This window comes from Boleophthalmus pectinirostris, unplaced genomic scaffold, assembly GCF_026225935.1.
Source record: "Boleophthalmus pectinirostris isolate CB_2022bp ecotype Guang Dong unplaced genomic scaffold, ASM2622593v1 HiC_scaffold_18, whole genome shotgun sequence".
Lineage (NCBI taxonomy): Eukaryota > Metazoa > Chordata > Actinopteri > Gobiiformes > Gobiidae > Boleophthalmus > Boleophthalmus pectinirostris.
The window spans coordinates 28,495,404-28,508,592 of record NW_026571133.1 but is presented as its reverse complement, the minus strand read 5'-3'; the positions used below and the strand labels follow the sequence as shown (position 1 = coordinate 28,508,592).

The 13,189-nt window shown below is 38.7% G+C and overlaps 1 protein-coding gene across 1 annotated transcript; it reads left to right on the top strand.

The window, feature by feature from the left end:
* Nucleotides 1–5,675: 5,675 nt before the first annotated feature.
* On the top strand, nt 5,676–12,642 carry pax8 (paired box 8). Its single transcript, XM_020925152.2, has 12 exons — nt 5,676–5,777; nt 6,947–7,078; nt 7,760–7,925; nt 8,061–8,258; nt 8,434–8,510; nt 8,693–8,818; nt 9,015–9,190; nt 9,285–9,405; nt 9,529–9,765; nt 10,079–10,180; nt 11,561–11,647; nt 12,151–12,642. The coding sequence occupies exons 2-12, from the start codon at nt 7,057–7,059 to the stop codon at nt 12,219–12,221; spliced, it is 1,383 nt and encodes a 460-aa protein (XP_020780811.1). The 5' UTR covers nt 5,676–5,777; nt 6,947–7,056; the 3' UTR covers nt 12,222–12,642.
* Nucleotides 12,643–13,189: the final 547 nt, after the last annotated feature.

Below are 13,189 nucleotides of genomic sequence, written 5' to 3'. Positions count from 1 at the left end.
CACACGAGCAGATCCTCGACTGACACACAAGAGATGAGCACATACACCCATATCCCAATCTCCCTTTCACCTGGCACCCCTCCCACGCTCCCTGCTCCCCTCAGTCCTCCTGATCCCTCGTTTGCTCTCCCACACATGACAAATGTAACAGCCAAACAAACAGCGATCAGGCCCATGCTGCATAATGTCAGCTTAGATCAACACTGTGACAACAGCAAATATCACAGCATCAGTGCATTACAGCCTGTGCGGGAGAGGCCCATCATCAGAGCGCTTGGCCCGGGTCACTGGCTCCAATCTCACTCTCACCCTCATCAACCAAGATATTGACAATGTGCTTGACGGAGAATTACACCACAGTAAAGGCCTAATTACACTACTATTACCCACAGCTATCTATAATCGTCAAACCATCAGTGCTTCCACTTCTTATAACGCCTGCCGGCATTACACTCTTAATATTTCTCTCCTGTTTATTGTCTGTCTGACACCACAGACAGTAAAATATGTTCAAATGAGCAGCACTTCATTACAAATAATATACATGTGTGTGTGGCTAACGTTCACTCCTCCTTTGCTTATCAAATCAAATCACCAAATTAAAATTTAAACATTTTTTAAACATTTTAAACAATGATGTATCAATTGGTGCTCAACTGGTAAAGACCACTGAAGTTCTCTAACATTCACAAATTTGCTATTTCCTGTCTTAAAATTGGGTCTGAAAGATAAATCCATTCTAACATTATTGAAGTGTAGATGGATAAAGTCATCATGGCAAAATAGTATTTCAATTCAAGATAAAAGTTGCTATTTAAAATGATGTCATTTCAATGGTGTCATTTCAATGTACTTTTGGTATAGTGGTCTAAGTCCAATTAAGACAATATTTGACATGGATGTCATTATTCTAAAGTTTAAAAAAGTCTTCTTTTGCAAACATGTTTAAAAAGCAAATAAGATTATAGTCAGGACATAAACTCCACCTTACAGAAACTGATCATCTCATTCTCATTCAGCCTGTGTTTCAGAAAAACAGGCCTTCGCTATGTTTGCAATGTGTTTGATCCATTCTTATTGTCTGTGTCCTGACATCAGAGGACCTTTGGCTTCAGATCCCTGACAAAACACTACAACAACCACTGACCGACTGACTGATGAATGTCTCCGTGGCGACGCGGTGTGAGTGACAGGCATGAAGACAAGGTTGACCAGTCTCTCTGATCCTCAAAGTGTCCTGCAATTATAGTGTGTGTAAGTGGGGGAGCTTGTGACCTGTATCGCCAAACTGAATTCAATTGAGCTTATTCAACTGACTTATTCTTTAAACTTTATGATGGAAGCCAAAGAGAGTCTGCTGAAACATGGAAAGATATTTTGTGAACACATAATTTGACAAGAGACAAACCAATAACTTTGTGTATAAAAATGTTGAAGAAAATCCCAAAAAACTATGCAGATAAGAAACATGTGCAGGTATGTGCATGTCTCCACAACCAGATTTTTTTACGGCATGTGGGCTAAACACAAGTAAACAGGGCTCGCAGGCTTAAGCCCCTCTGTAGCTAATGGCCATTACTGCCTGTATGCCTTTGTACAGCTCACAATAGCAACCATGCTGGGATTTTGTGCAGCACTTGCTGGCAACAGTTATTACCTTCCCAAAAAACTTAGGGGGGGTCAGCCTAGGAAAGAACAAGAAGATTTGGGGTTCCATGGGGGACACCAGCAGGAGGGACGGGGGTGCAGGGTCAGAGGGCAACACCAAAGCGGAAATGGGAAGCACCCCTCAGACAATGGACAAGGCTGGTCCAAGACACACACGGGGCTGAGAGGAGGGTGGATAGTGCACAAAACACAGGAAGATGAGGAGAGAAGAAAAAGATGATAGAATGGAGGAAACCAAAACAGATGGTGGAGGGAAAGGGGTGGCCACCAATCAAAAAGCCAAAGAGCTGCGGTGTGCCCCATGACTATATAGGACAGGGGCACACAGCACCCTGACATGACGTCCCATATGTAGACAACAAAACTAGACAAGTGGTATAGTTTTCACAACAGATGGTTTAGATTAGGAAACAAATAATGCTTATGATGTTAATATATCAATTATCAATCAGCTTTTACAGTTTGTTGATTGTCACATTCAGATGCCAGTACATTTGGAAATGATTGGATAAAAATTTGTATTGATACAGCTGGCTTGGTAAAACATCTATTCACAGTTTCAACTGTAAACCTGATTTATACTTCCCCTAACAATTACTATATTAGTTGAAGCTCAGATTTTCGTCCCATTTTCTACGGTTCTAGGTGTAAAATTATGCAGGTGAGTTTAATCGTCTGTACTCAAGGTTTTATTACTGAGTTTAGAACAGGTTTATACAATTTGATATTTTTATATCTATCAAAATTTATATTACTCTTTTACAGTGCACATGTAACTTAGTAGTATTGTAAAAGTGACATACATTGAGCAAATATGAATCATACAAGATTAACTACGCTATCTGTTACGGTGTAGTTAAATTGCACTTAGTCAGCTGAGCCATGCTTCATCACAGCAGAGAAAATCTAAAGCGTAATGGCGACATCAATACCAAGTTGTTTCTGAAGCTATTATGATCTAATTATCTGCCTCATCTCGACTGGCTGACCACAAAGAGAGATTTGTGCTTGGATGCATTTATAAAAGTTGTCACTAAGTAGGGTTTTTCAGTTTAAGCTACAGTACATCCAGTGAGAGCACACAGATGGGGCCAGTAGAGAGAAGTCTGTTGTGTGCACATCCACCAAAGGTCAACACATTTGAGCGTGTGTTTTCTGCTCATATTAAAACAGTTGAGCATGGGGCTAAAATCTAAAAACATCTTGTTTTTGTTTTTTGCTGTGTATGACTAAAGTTTATATACAAAACTTGTGACTTTGGGTCAGGTTGGTCCGCACTCTGGCATTGATCATCATTTGTGAGCTGTTGAGGAAGGGTTTAATATTAATTCCAAAATAATGCTCAGTTCAAAATGGCAGAACTGCAGAACTGCAGAACGCTTCGAGCAGAATGGCTTCTTAGTTTGTAATTTTCTTACACAAACTTAACAATTTAATAACATATTAGGTTTTGTATAAGCTATAGGCTAGTTTAAAAATGGGATTCTATAGCCTACCACTTCATGCGCAGTTAAACCAACTAAAATGTAAATGCTACTGAAGAGCTATTTACCCCCGCCTAAAATGAGTCTAAGACTAAATATGGTCTTTCTAGAAATGGGGGAAAGGCGCGTATTCCAGTGCTAATTCTACCCTAATCCATTTTCTTTTCATAATTTAGCAACTGTAATGTGAATTCGAAAAATCTGAACAAACAATCTGAGACTGAAGGTTGCAGAACTCGGCTGCTGTGTCATTTACCTGAGACATTCCGCCGTTTCCTGTATGCTTTATCTCGTAAGGCACGGTTAACTGGCTTAATGACAGCTCCCATCTGAATCAAACTGAGAATATCCCAAGAATCAACCAAACGTGTCTGCACATCTCTCTTATCGCCGAGCTCGGAAGTGTTACTTTTGACCTCTCGTGGACACCTGTCGCCGCAGGTCACGCGCATTCTGCCACAAAGAGCCAAAAACTTTGCTGGAGGAACAAATTCAGTGACAGCGTCAACAAGACACACCCTGACCCAAACGCGAGCCAAAATACTGACGCTTTCAAATGTATTACATATGCAAAAGATATGATGATGATGAAAATAAAAGAGATAGGACAATTTTAATGTTATACCGCAAGAAAACCTTGCCTGTATTTCATTATATATATTATATATATATATATATATATATATATATATATATATATATATATATATATATATATATATATATATATATATATATATATATATATATATATAGTATAGTAGCCAATATACAAGCCTAAATTGTAGCCTAAACCAATTTGTATTTTATTTATTGCCAATATTATTGATTTATTTTTCTTCTTGAAAAACAAACAAACAAATAAATGACTATTTTAGTTGTTTTGTAAAAACATTGCGTCTCATAAACACACGCAGAAAGGTTGTGTCGCTTTAAAATAATTTATTTCATGGTTATTTTTCATCAAATTCGATTTTTTTTAGGCCTGTGTTATTTCTTGTAGGCTACGTTGTGCGCAAAGGACTTGAGCGCAAAGTCAACTAAACTTTTTTGTGTTGCTTCCAAGTAGGCCTTCTAGTATATTCAGGGTGTGTGACAGTGTTGTCAGTAATTACGCGTCTTTTTTATTCAGAGTGCCATAGAGTTAGATACCAATCAGTGACTTTTAATCCCTTGTTAAACTCCGGGTAACCTCTGCGGTGGCACTTCTGCCTACGGGTACATGTCATCTTCTCCTCTTCACAGAGTACTGCTGTGTTTCCAGTTCATGTTATGATGCCCTTTAGTGTCCTTACAGTAATATTTATTTAAAAACACTAAGCTCATTGTCCCGCGCTGCCTCTGAAGTCAATGAAGAGCTATGGACTTCAATCGGTGACTGATGAGATAAGGACACCGTTTACGCATTCAATAAGGGCTTCATTCACGTTTGTATGTGATTCTTTCTCAGATGGTTTAAATTTCAAAAACTAATGGATTTTCACTAGACTCAAATCCATGCTGTCCATCTTCTTCGTCCTTCAAATTTATATGTAATAAAATAAATCTTACTAAAAAATCTAGACATTAAGCTTTATGTTGGCACAGACTAAACGGTGCCACGAATGTGTCATTAAAGGTCTCGTGTTTGTTTAACAGACTAGTGAGAACAACATTAGCGGCGTTTTAACTCAGGGGGATCCTGAGTCCATGGTGTGACATCACGCGTGTGCAGGGCCCATAACGCTGCGGGTGAGCACCGGCGCACATTCACTTTAGGGCCTGCTAACACAAACTTTTACACCTGGTACAAGGGACTTAGACCAATGTTTGCTTATGTGCAGCTCTGAGCTCTTCAGAAAGCTTTAACAATCTGTCTTTCGCTGAAAAAATCGTCTGGGACTTATTTTGCATTTGGTGCAGGAATTTGTTTCTTTTCTTTTTATCATAAAAGAATGCTAATAATAGGTTATAATTTATAAGCTTTGAAAAAAGTCAATCGAGGTAATTTTACTATTCCATTGCTCCGTTACCAAGTAATTTCCTTAGTAATCATAAATCATTTTGATGGGATTATTAATAAAGAAAAGGCAAATTTTCCCATTTTAGCACTTTGCCTTAATCACAAAAATCACGGCCGTCACTTAGATGATGAGTTAGACAATAGGCTATAGACTACAATAAAACACAACAGAAAATATAGCAAAAACATATCTTCAGCTTTTAATGATATAGGCCTACATTTATTTATGACTTGAACAGAGCTCACAGTAGGTGTAGACCTAAAATCTGTCTCCTTGATGCTGACACAAAGTATGCGCTTAACCTAAGCGAAAACAGGTCGACTCTTTGGCAAGTGTAGTGTTGCTGAAACATATTTACGCTCACTATTTTCTATTTTATTCCAGGGTTATCTGAAGTTGGGCATTTTCTCCAGACCACTCCCCTTTTGAATCTCAACCAATGGCAGCAAAGCATGGTCCCAGGCGCACAGCTATTCGAATAAAGCCTGGCCCGTCTTGGCATTTCTCACAACACTCATTACAGCGACAGAGGAGCTCTGACAAGGCGAGCTGGCTTCGAATTTTGGATAATACCTGAACATCTGCGGGACGAGCGGGTCTTTGTGGCTTTGTCTTCTAAAAGGTGAGAAAGGAATTTTGTGCTTTTTGTTGAGCCTGAATTTTTGAGATTGCGTGTAGCAATAGAGCTGTTTTATATGACCGTTAGTTCTCCAAAATAAAACATAATGTTAACAGGTCAGTGAAAATGGGAGCCTAATAAAATGTGTCAAAATTATTCGCTATATACTAATGGAGGTAGGCTATACTTCATAAATTGCACCACTGTCAAACCGAATCATGTGCGTAACGCAACACGCGTAATTTACGTATTTCTGTAATTTTACGCCATTACTAAAGTTAAATTATCTATTGACCTGCCCTTAAAAATAATTGAAAGCTACGGGCTTGGTGGTTATTATTTTCTATGAAGCAGTGATAAGAGTTTAATTTGGAGTAAACAGGACTATATGTTCTGTAAAGGACGTTTTTGTATTGTATTTTGGGCCAAAGAAAGGTAAAATTTACTAACATGCATTAGTAATTAACAGCTAATTGATCACTAATAACCATGAAATTGTTGTTAGTGTGGTAAAAGGCAGTGATCCATCAATGTCAAATCCATCTTATAAAATGACTGTAGCCTATTTTGAAGTCCATTTTAGAGGAACACACAAAACAAACAGGCTAGGCTACATTTTATTTTCATGAGTTTTTGTTATTATGACTCGTTTGACCACAATAGGTCTAGACACGTTTTTAGCAATTAACTTCATTAAAAACCTTGTTGAAACCACACACATGCTGTGTGATATGACAGGAGTTAATTAAAGTCGTAATGCGCAGCAGGACCTCGTTCTTACAGTGTGAAACTTATTCTACTGGATTAAACTAAAGACCCACCATGTCAAAATGTCATGTTGCTGTCATGCTTACAGTCGTCAGGAAATATCAATAGGTCAAGTATCATCAGTGCCATCAATTCTGTGGGTTAACAGGTGAAATAGGCTCCCACAAACCATAAGGCAAGGCCGGGCATAGCCTCTTTGATGTTGTGGTTATTGTCTTTATATTTCCCCCTCACCAAACAATATAATAACAATAACTACCGATGCAATAAAACTACATTCGTTTATTAGCTTAAAAAGTGGAGTGCGCAATACAGTTCAATTAAATGGCCATAATTAATATGTATGCATTAAACAAATTAAGACGTCAGACTATTTTAATTTAACAAACGCCCTATAATTTTAGCAGGTTTTGGTGTCAGTGTTCTCCGGGGGAAACACATGCAAACACAAGACTTGTAGAGTATTGGAAAAGACGCACTCTTTCCACACGTGGACCACGGGCAACTCAGGGAAATGTCTGGCAACACTGGAAGAGGTAAATACACTACACCGGCCTAAACGCACGCAGGGACTGGCTTAGCACGGCACAATTCTTCCTCATAAAAAACGGTTATAGCCTTTATAAATAATAATATTAAAAATAGCCTATGTAAGATAAACGCTGCAAAGAATATGCCTAATATGGAGCCTAGAAAAAATTTAACAGAGTCCTTTTAATTAAGCTTTATTGTAGTAACACTTTTTAGACTCATTTGGCACATGCCTATTTAGGTCATATTCATCAGGTCATTTGGAATTATTCTATTCCAAAATTCAAATTAATGTGAAATAGACCACCATGTTTATTTATTAAAAATATGCTCTAATTGTGCATTCCCTTAGCTTTTTTCTAAAAAGCATCAAACTTGATTAGCATATCTTTTTGTATTTTAAATTATGAATTATTTAAAACCAAATATAAAACTACCTTTTAACTATACAACACAAGTTTTGCTATCTCACATATTACTCTGAAGTTCGTCACTAGTATGGAGCAAACACATATTATTAGACTACACATGTAAAGACCCAGTTGAGATAATTTCAAGTTTCTGATTAAAACTTGATAGATCATCTTCTTTAAGTTAAATTACAGGTAAAGTGCAATTGTGCAATGGTCTGAGTTTTTTGTCTTTTCCATGACATTTATAGTTGTTCATCCTCCTCCTTCCCCCAGGTCATGGGGGTCTTAACCAACTAGGCGGAATGTTTGTAAATGGACGTCCACTTCCGGAGGTTATCCGGCAACGCATAGTGGATATGGCCCACCAGGGAGTACGGCCCTGTGACATCTCCCGCCAGCTCCGGGTCAGCCATGGCTGTGTCAGTAAAATCCTTGGACGGTAAGAATGTCTCACCTGGCTTCTCATGTATTTTTCTGTATCCAATAATTTTATTCTTGATTTTTGGTTTTTAAATCAGTGTCCAGTGTAACATGACTTCAATTTCAACTTCAGTTTATCTGTTCACCTTTGCAGCTACTACGAAACCGGTAGCATTAAACCTGGTGTGATTGGTGGCTCAAAGCCCAAGGTGGCCACTCCAAAGGTTGTGGACAAGATTGCAGAGTACAAGAGACAGAATCCGACTATGTTTGCCTGGGAGATTCGAGACCGCCTGCTGGCTGAAGGCGTGTGTGACAGTGACACTGTGCCCAGTGTGAGCTCCATAAACAGGTGACTGATCTCATTCAACTGTGACACTGAATGCACAGAACTAAAGGCAAAGTCATTGTTGTAGGAAATGTGACCGCTGAGCGACTCAAAGGCAGTTGGATATTAACTTATTAATGTTGTGTAATTACATCATCGTTCTCTCTCAAACATTCCTTTTCTTTTGTTTTTCTTGCAGAATAATTCGCACCAAGGTCCAGCAACCATTTAACCTGCCTCTGGATGGAAAAGGCCTGAGCCCAGGTCAAACATTAAGTAGGTTTTCTCCAACACATTTATAAATACAGACATGTGAGATACACTGAGTATTATGATCTGCTTGTTGAGGATTAGGGTTAAAGAGGCAGTGTGCTTATTGTTGTGTAGGATTAAGCCTTGACCTTGTGCTGTGATCTATACATAACACTTCCTCTGTATCTGTTTCACTTTTATAACAGTCCCGAGTTCAGCAGTTACCCCTCCTGAATCTCCACAGTCGGACTCTTTGGGCTCCACCTACTCCATCAATGGCTTATTGGGTATTCCCCAGACTGGTACAGAGGGCAAGAGGAGCCACGATGACAGTAAGAAGATTCCACTTATTAATGTGAAATAACAGTTAATAATTAAAAGTAAAATACTGAAGTTCACAGTCACTGCTCACATACAATCTTGAATTTTAAGTTTAGAATAAAGCCCATAAATGTCGTATCATTACAACACAAACTAATGAACCTTGAGAAAACAAATAATAAATATATGCATATATATTCGTCCCAGGTGATCAGGAGAGTTGTCGGCACAGTGTAGACTCTCAGGGTAGCGGGGGCATCCCTAGAAAACAAATGAGACTGGACCATTTCACAGCAGCATCGCAACACTTGGACTGTGGCTTTGACCGGCACCACTACCCAACGGACGCCTTCAACTCACCATCAAGTAGCAAGACAGAACAAGTAATACACTCTATAACTTTACCAGTATTCTACGAAAGCAAAGATATTTTATATTTTTAAATCAGAACCTAACTACGGTCCATTATCTCCTCAGACTTTGTATCCGCTGACACTTATCAATGGTACTTTAGAGGAGGCAAAGAACAGCCTGTCAACATCCAGCACAGCTCTTGGTCGCAATCTGGCAGGGCATCAGGGATACACAGTGGTGACAGGTGAGTTTATACGAGGCACCCTGCATGCTTTCTATTCATTTGTTGTAGTTTTGTATAAGGTCACACCCACTCATATCTTCACATTTCATTGTCCCCTCCTCTTGTGCATGCTGGTTGTGACAGACTCTGTACAGCCACTGCCGCTCTGCCTAAAACAAGAGATGTCTCCAGAAGTGACAAGCACCTGCCCCTCCCCTCACATGACACCATCCAACCTGGCCTATGTAGAGCTCCAGGCTCTGCAAAAACCCGTCTCTGTCAGCAGCTGCAGCAGTTCCAACCATTTCCCCAATGCCATCAGCTCCTTCTCCCATCATGCACCTGTGTACGGCCAGTTCAGCAGCCAGTCTATCATCTCAGGTAACGCGAGCATCCATCACCTCCATGCTTTTGGTCATAACACAAACTGCAATGTGTGCGTGTGTGTAGGTGTGCCATGCTATGTGTTGTCTTTATACCCTGCTATCCCATAGCACACAAAATTTACATAATATTTAGACAGTGAAATACCAGAAAATGTATTTATTTATTTATATGTATTTGTAAACAAGCATAATTATCATTTAAACTAATTTTAATTTGACTACAGTATAAGTAAAGTAAGTAAGTAAAAAAAATAATAAATCACATAATAGGGGAAGTCTAATTTTACATGTTTTGATTGTTTTTTCAGGGCGTGACATGGTGAGCTCCACATTGCCAGGCTACCCACCCCACATCCCATCTCCAGCACAGTCGGGATACTCTTCTTCTGCCATCACAAGCATGGTAGCGGGTAAGAAAAATCCACAACACAAACATTAGCTGGATCAAAACAGCATGAATTTACACTGAAATATGAAAGTACAAAACCAGATAGGTGTAGTCAAGGGAAAGAACTGGTGATGATGAAAATGGGGTTTGTAGATTAACAGGAGGCTGGCTGTGTTAATGAGTAGCTTTGGCATTGTGCTGAATAGTGGTGCTGTTTATGTGGGTGTATGCTGTGCTGCACTTGCGCCCAGGGGGTGCAGGCTGGGGGTTCCGCCTTGCTGCCCACACCCCCATCGTCCCGACACCTCTGACCACACATCGCCATGGGAACCGGGGGGCCCAGGAGAGAGAGAGAGAGAAGAAGAGAGAGAGAGAGGCTGACGGAGTATCAAATCTGTGAAGGAAACAACAGGAGAGGTTTAGTCTCAGTGTCTGACTTGTTTTTCTGTCGCATTAAAGACTTTGACCTGAATACAGCTAAGGGATGCTCAGAATATGGATAATATGAAAAGGCCAAGTTGTGATTGTTCAAAAGAAAGTTGTGTGGCTTGGTAAATTATTTTACATCTTGTTTCATAAAGTCGATAACAGTATAAGGCCATATTTGCTTGTGATTTTTATCAAATAAATCAGTCGGAATTTATTTAATTCATTTCATGACATCAGCAATGTATGGATGTCAATGTACAGTCATCTATAATATGTTACTGATAAGGACAATGGTGAGGCGTTGTTTTAATACAAGGGGCTTGAGGCTGCAAAGTCCTGTCCTCGCGGGTATAGTGAGCCAAATGTGTGTGTGTGCCTTTTTTATTTGAAGTCTGCCCTTCGAAGCGCGAAATGAGAGGCTCTGATTTATTATTTTTCTGGTGGGCTCACTGCAAGGAAGCGTTGATACACAATTACTGAGTGGAATAGCAGTGGGAGGGAGAGTTAAGAGAGGAACAAGACTAGTAGGGAGGAGGGATTTATACCAGCCAACATAATTACCAATTAGATATTGAAATGTAACAAAAAAAAAAAAAAAAACTAAACTAAAAGAGAGTGAAACTAGGCTAAAGAAGGAAATGCCGGGCAGAGGGAGGGTGAGATGGGGTTGGAGGAGGTCCGTTTGAGGGGCTGAGGGCATGAAAAAGCTGAGAGGCTATAGCTACATGCACGCACCACTGGGTCGAGGGATTTTACCCTGAGCCACCCACCTGCACCACAGATTAATGGTTTACAGGCTGCACTAACCATTGGTGAATTATGAGCTAAAGCTGGCCATAGACTGAAACACTACAAAGCTTGTCATGATGTTTTTTTTTTGCCTATGTTTTAATAGTAACCCTTAACATGAGCTGGTTTAAGGTAATAACTTTGGTGTTGATATTTCATTAGAGGCTTTTCTTTTTTCTTTCAGGTGCTGACTACTCGGGCCAGTCCTATAGCCATTCTCCATATACCTCCTATAGTGAGGCCTGGAGATTTACCAACTCTGGCATACTGGGTGAGTTGCAGACAAAAATTATATTTACTTCAAACACATTTGTTTCTTTTTTTACCTCATGTAATAATAAAATTAATCTAATGATTATTATTAGGTTAACATTGAGACATTGAGATAATATATTTTCACTTCATTTGTGCTTTTAATTGTTAATGAATGGCTTTGGGTTTCCTGTTACATGCAACAGTTTGAGGACTTTTTCCCATTCAAAAGATCATATTTTATTTTCAGTTTGAGGACAGTTGAATAAAATAATCATAGTTGTAATTACGTTCTTTAATTCTAGCTCCTGTTGTCCCCTTATCTTAAAGTGTTTGATTTGAAATGGAAAGTCTTTTGCGGCAATGATTGGTTTTTTTTCATTCTTGACTGAGGTTAAGTCTAATGCAATCCCCTGGTAGGACAAACAGACTGTATTCTTAACCATCTGCTGTGCTGTTATATCTCACCCAGCTTCATCATCACCTCCTAATGCCTTTTCTGTATTCTTTTATTGTTTGTAGGTTCGCCTTATTATTACAGCTCGGCATCACGCACAGCCCCTCCGTCCACAGCTGCCTATGACCATCTTTAGCCTGACTTTGTGCCAATTAGCCTAAAATACAAAGGACTCAAACCTGGAACATTTGGCATGTGACAGGACCAAGGATGTAAAGCTGCTGAGGAAATAGCCACTGCATTTCTATGTCTGGTTATTTGTTGACATAAATCTCATCTATGTTAAAGTATTTGAGTATATTTATTATAGGCTACTGTTGAGTATGGTGTTGCCATACAGTCTATGGTGGTTACATGCAAACTCAGTTTTTCGTAATACGACCAAAGAATTTTATTGCCAGTTTGCCACACACTGTCGGATTCTAAAAATATGCAAGAACTTTATATTAAACTATGCCTACATTTGTTTACATTCATATTTTTGTTATTTGGCAATTGTCGTCATTTTCTATGGTTTACAGTCTCCATAATATTAATAAAATACGGTGTTCACCAAATTTCACGTGATCTGTTAGCAATATGTATATAATGTAAATGAAAAATGCCTATGGAGAACTGAAACTTTTAGGCATAGGAGTACTGGGGGTAGTGGAGATTGGAGAATGAAAACCAGTACTGCTTGAAATGCATTTGTTCAATTTGACATGTTGATGTTCAAATGTTTGGTAAAAACTGTGACTATTTTTTCTTATATTAATATTATTCAATGTGTAAATATGAATTTCTAAAAAAAAAATATTTTAATTAAAGCATGATACATTTAAAATTGTGCATTTTATTATTGTTATTTATTTATTTATTTTTACCATTGGCTTATTTGGCCTATAGCTTATTAGCCTACAGTAAAATTACAATATAAGAGAAGTTAACAAGTTATTTTGAAACGGTCTCATTTTTGCTGCACAGCTCTTTAAAAGGACGAAATCAATGATCCCGAAAACACGCACATCTGTTTAATTTCTTTTTTATTTTCTGCATCATGTATTTTTATTTGCAATTATTGCGTAGCTCTTTGTGGTCTCATTACGGAGGAGGCATAACGAG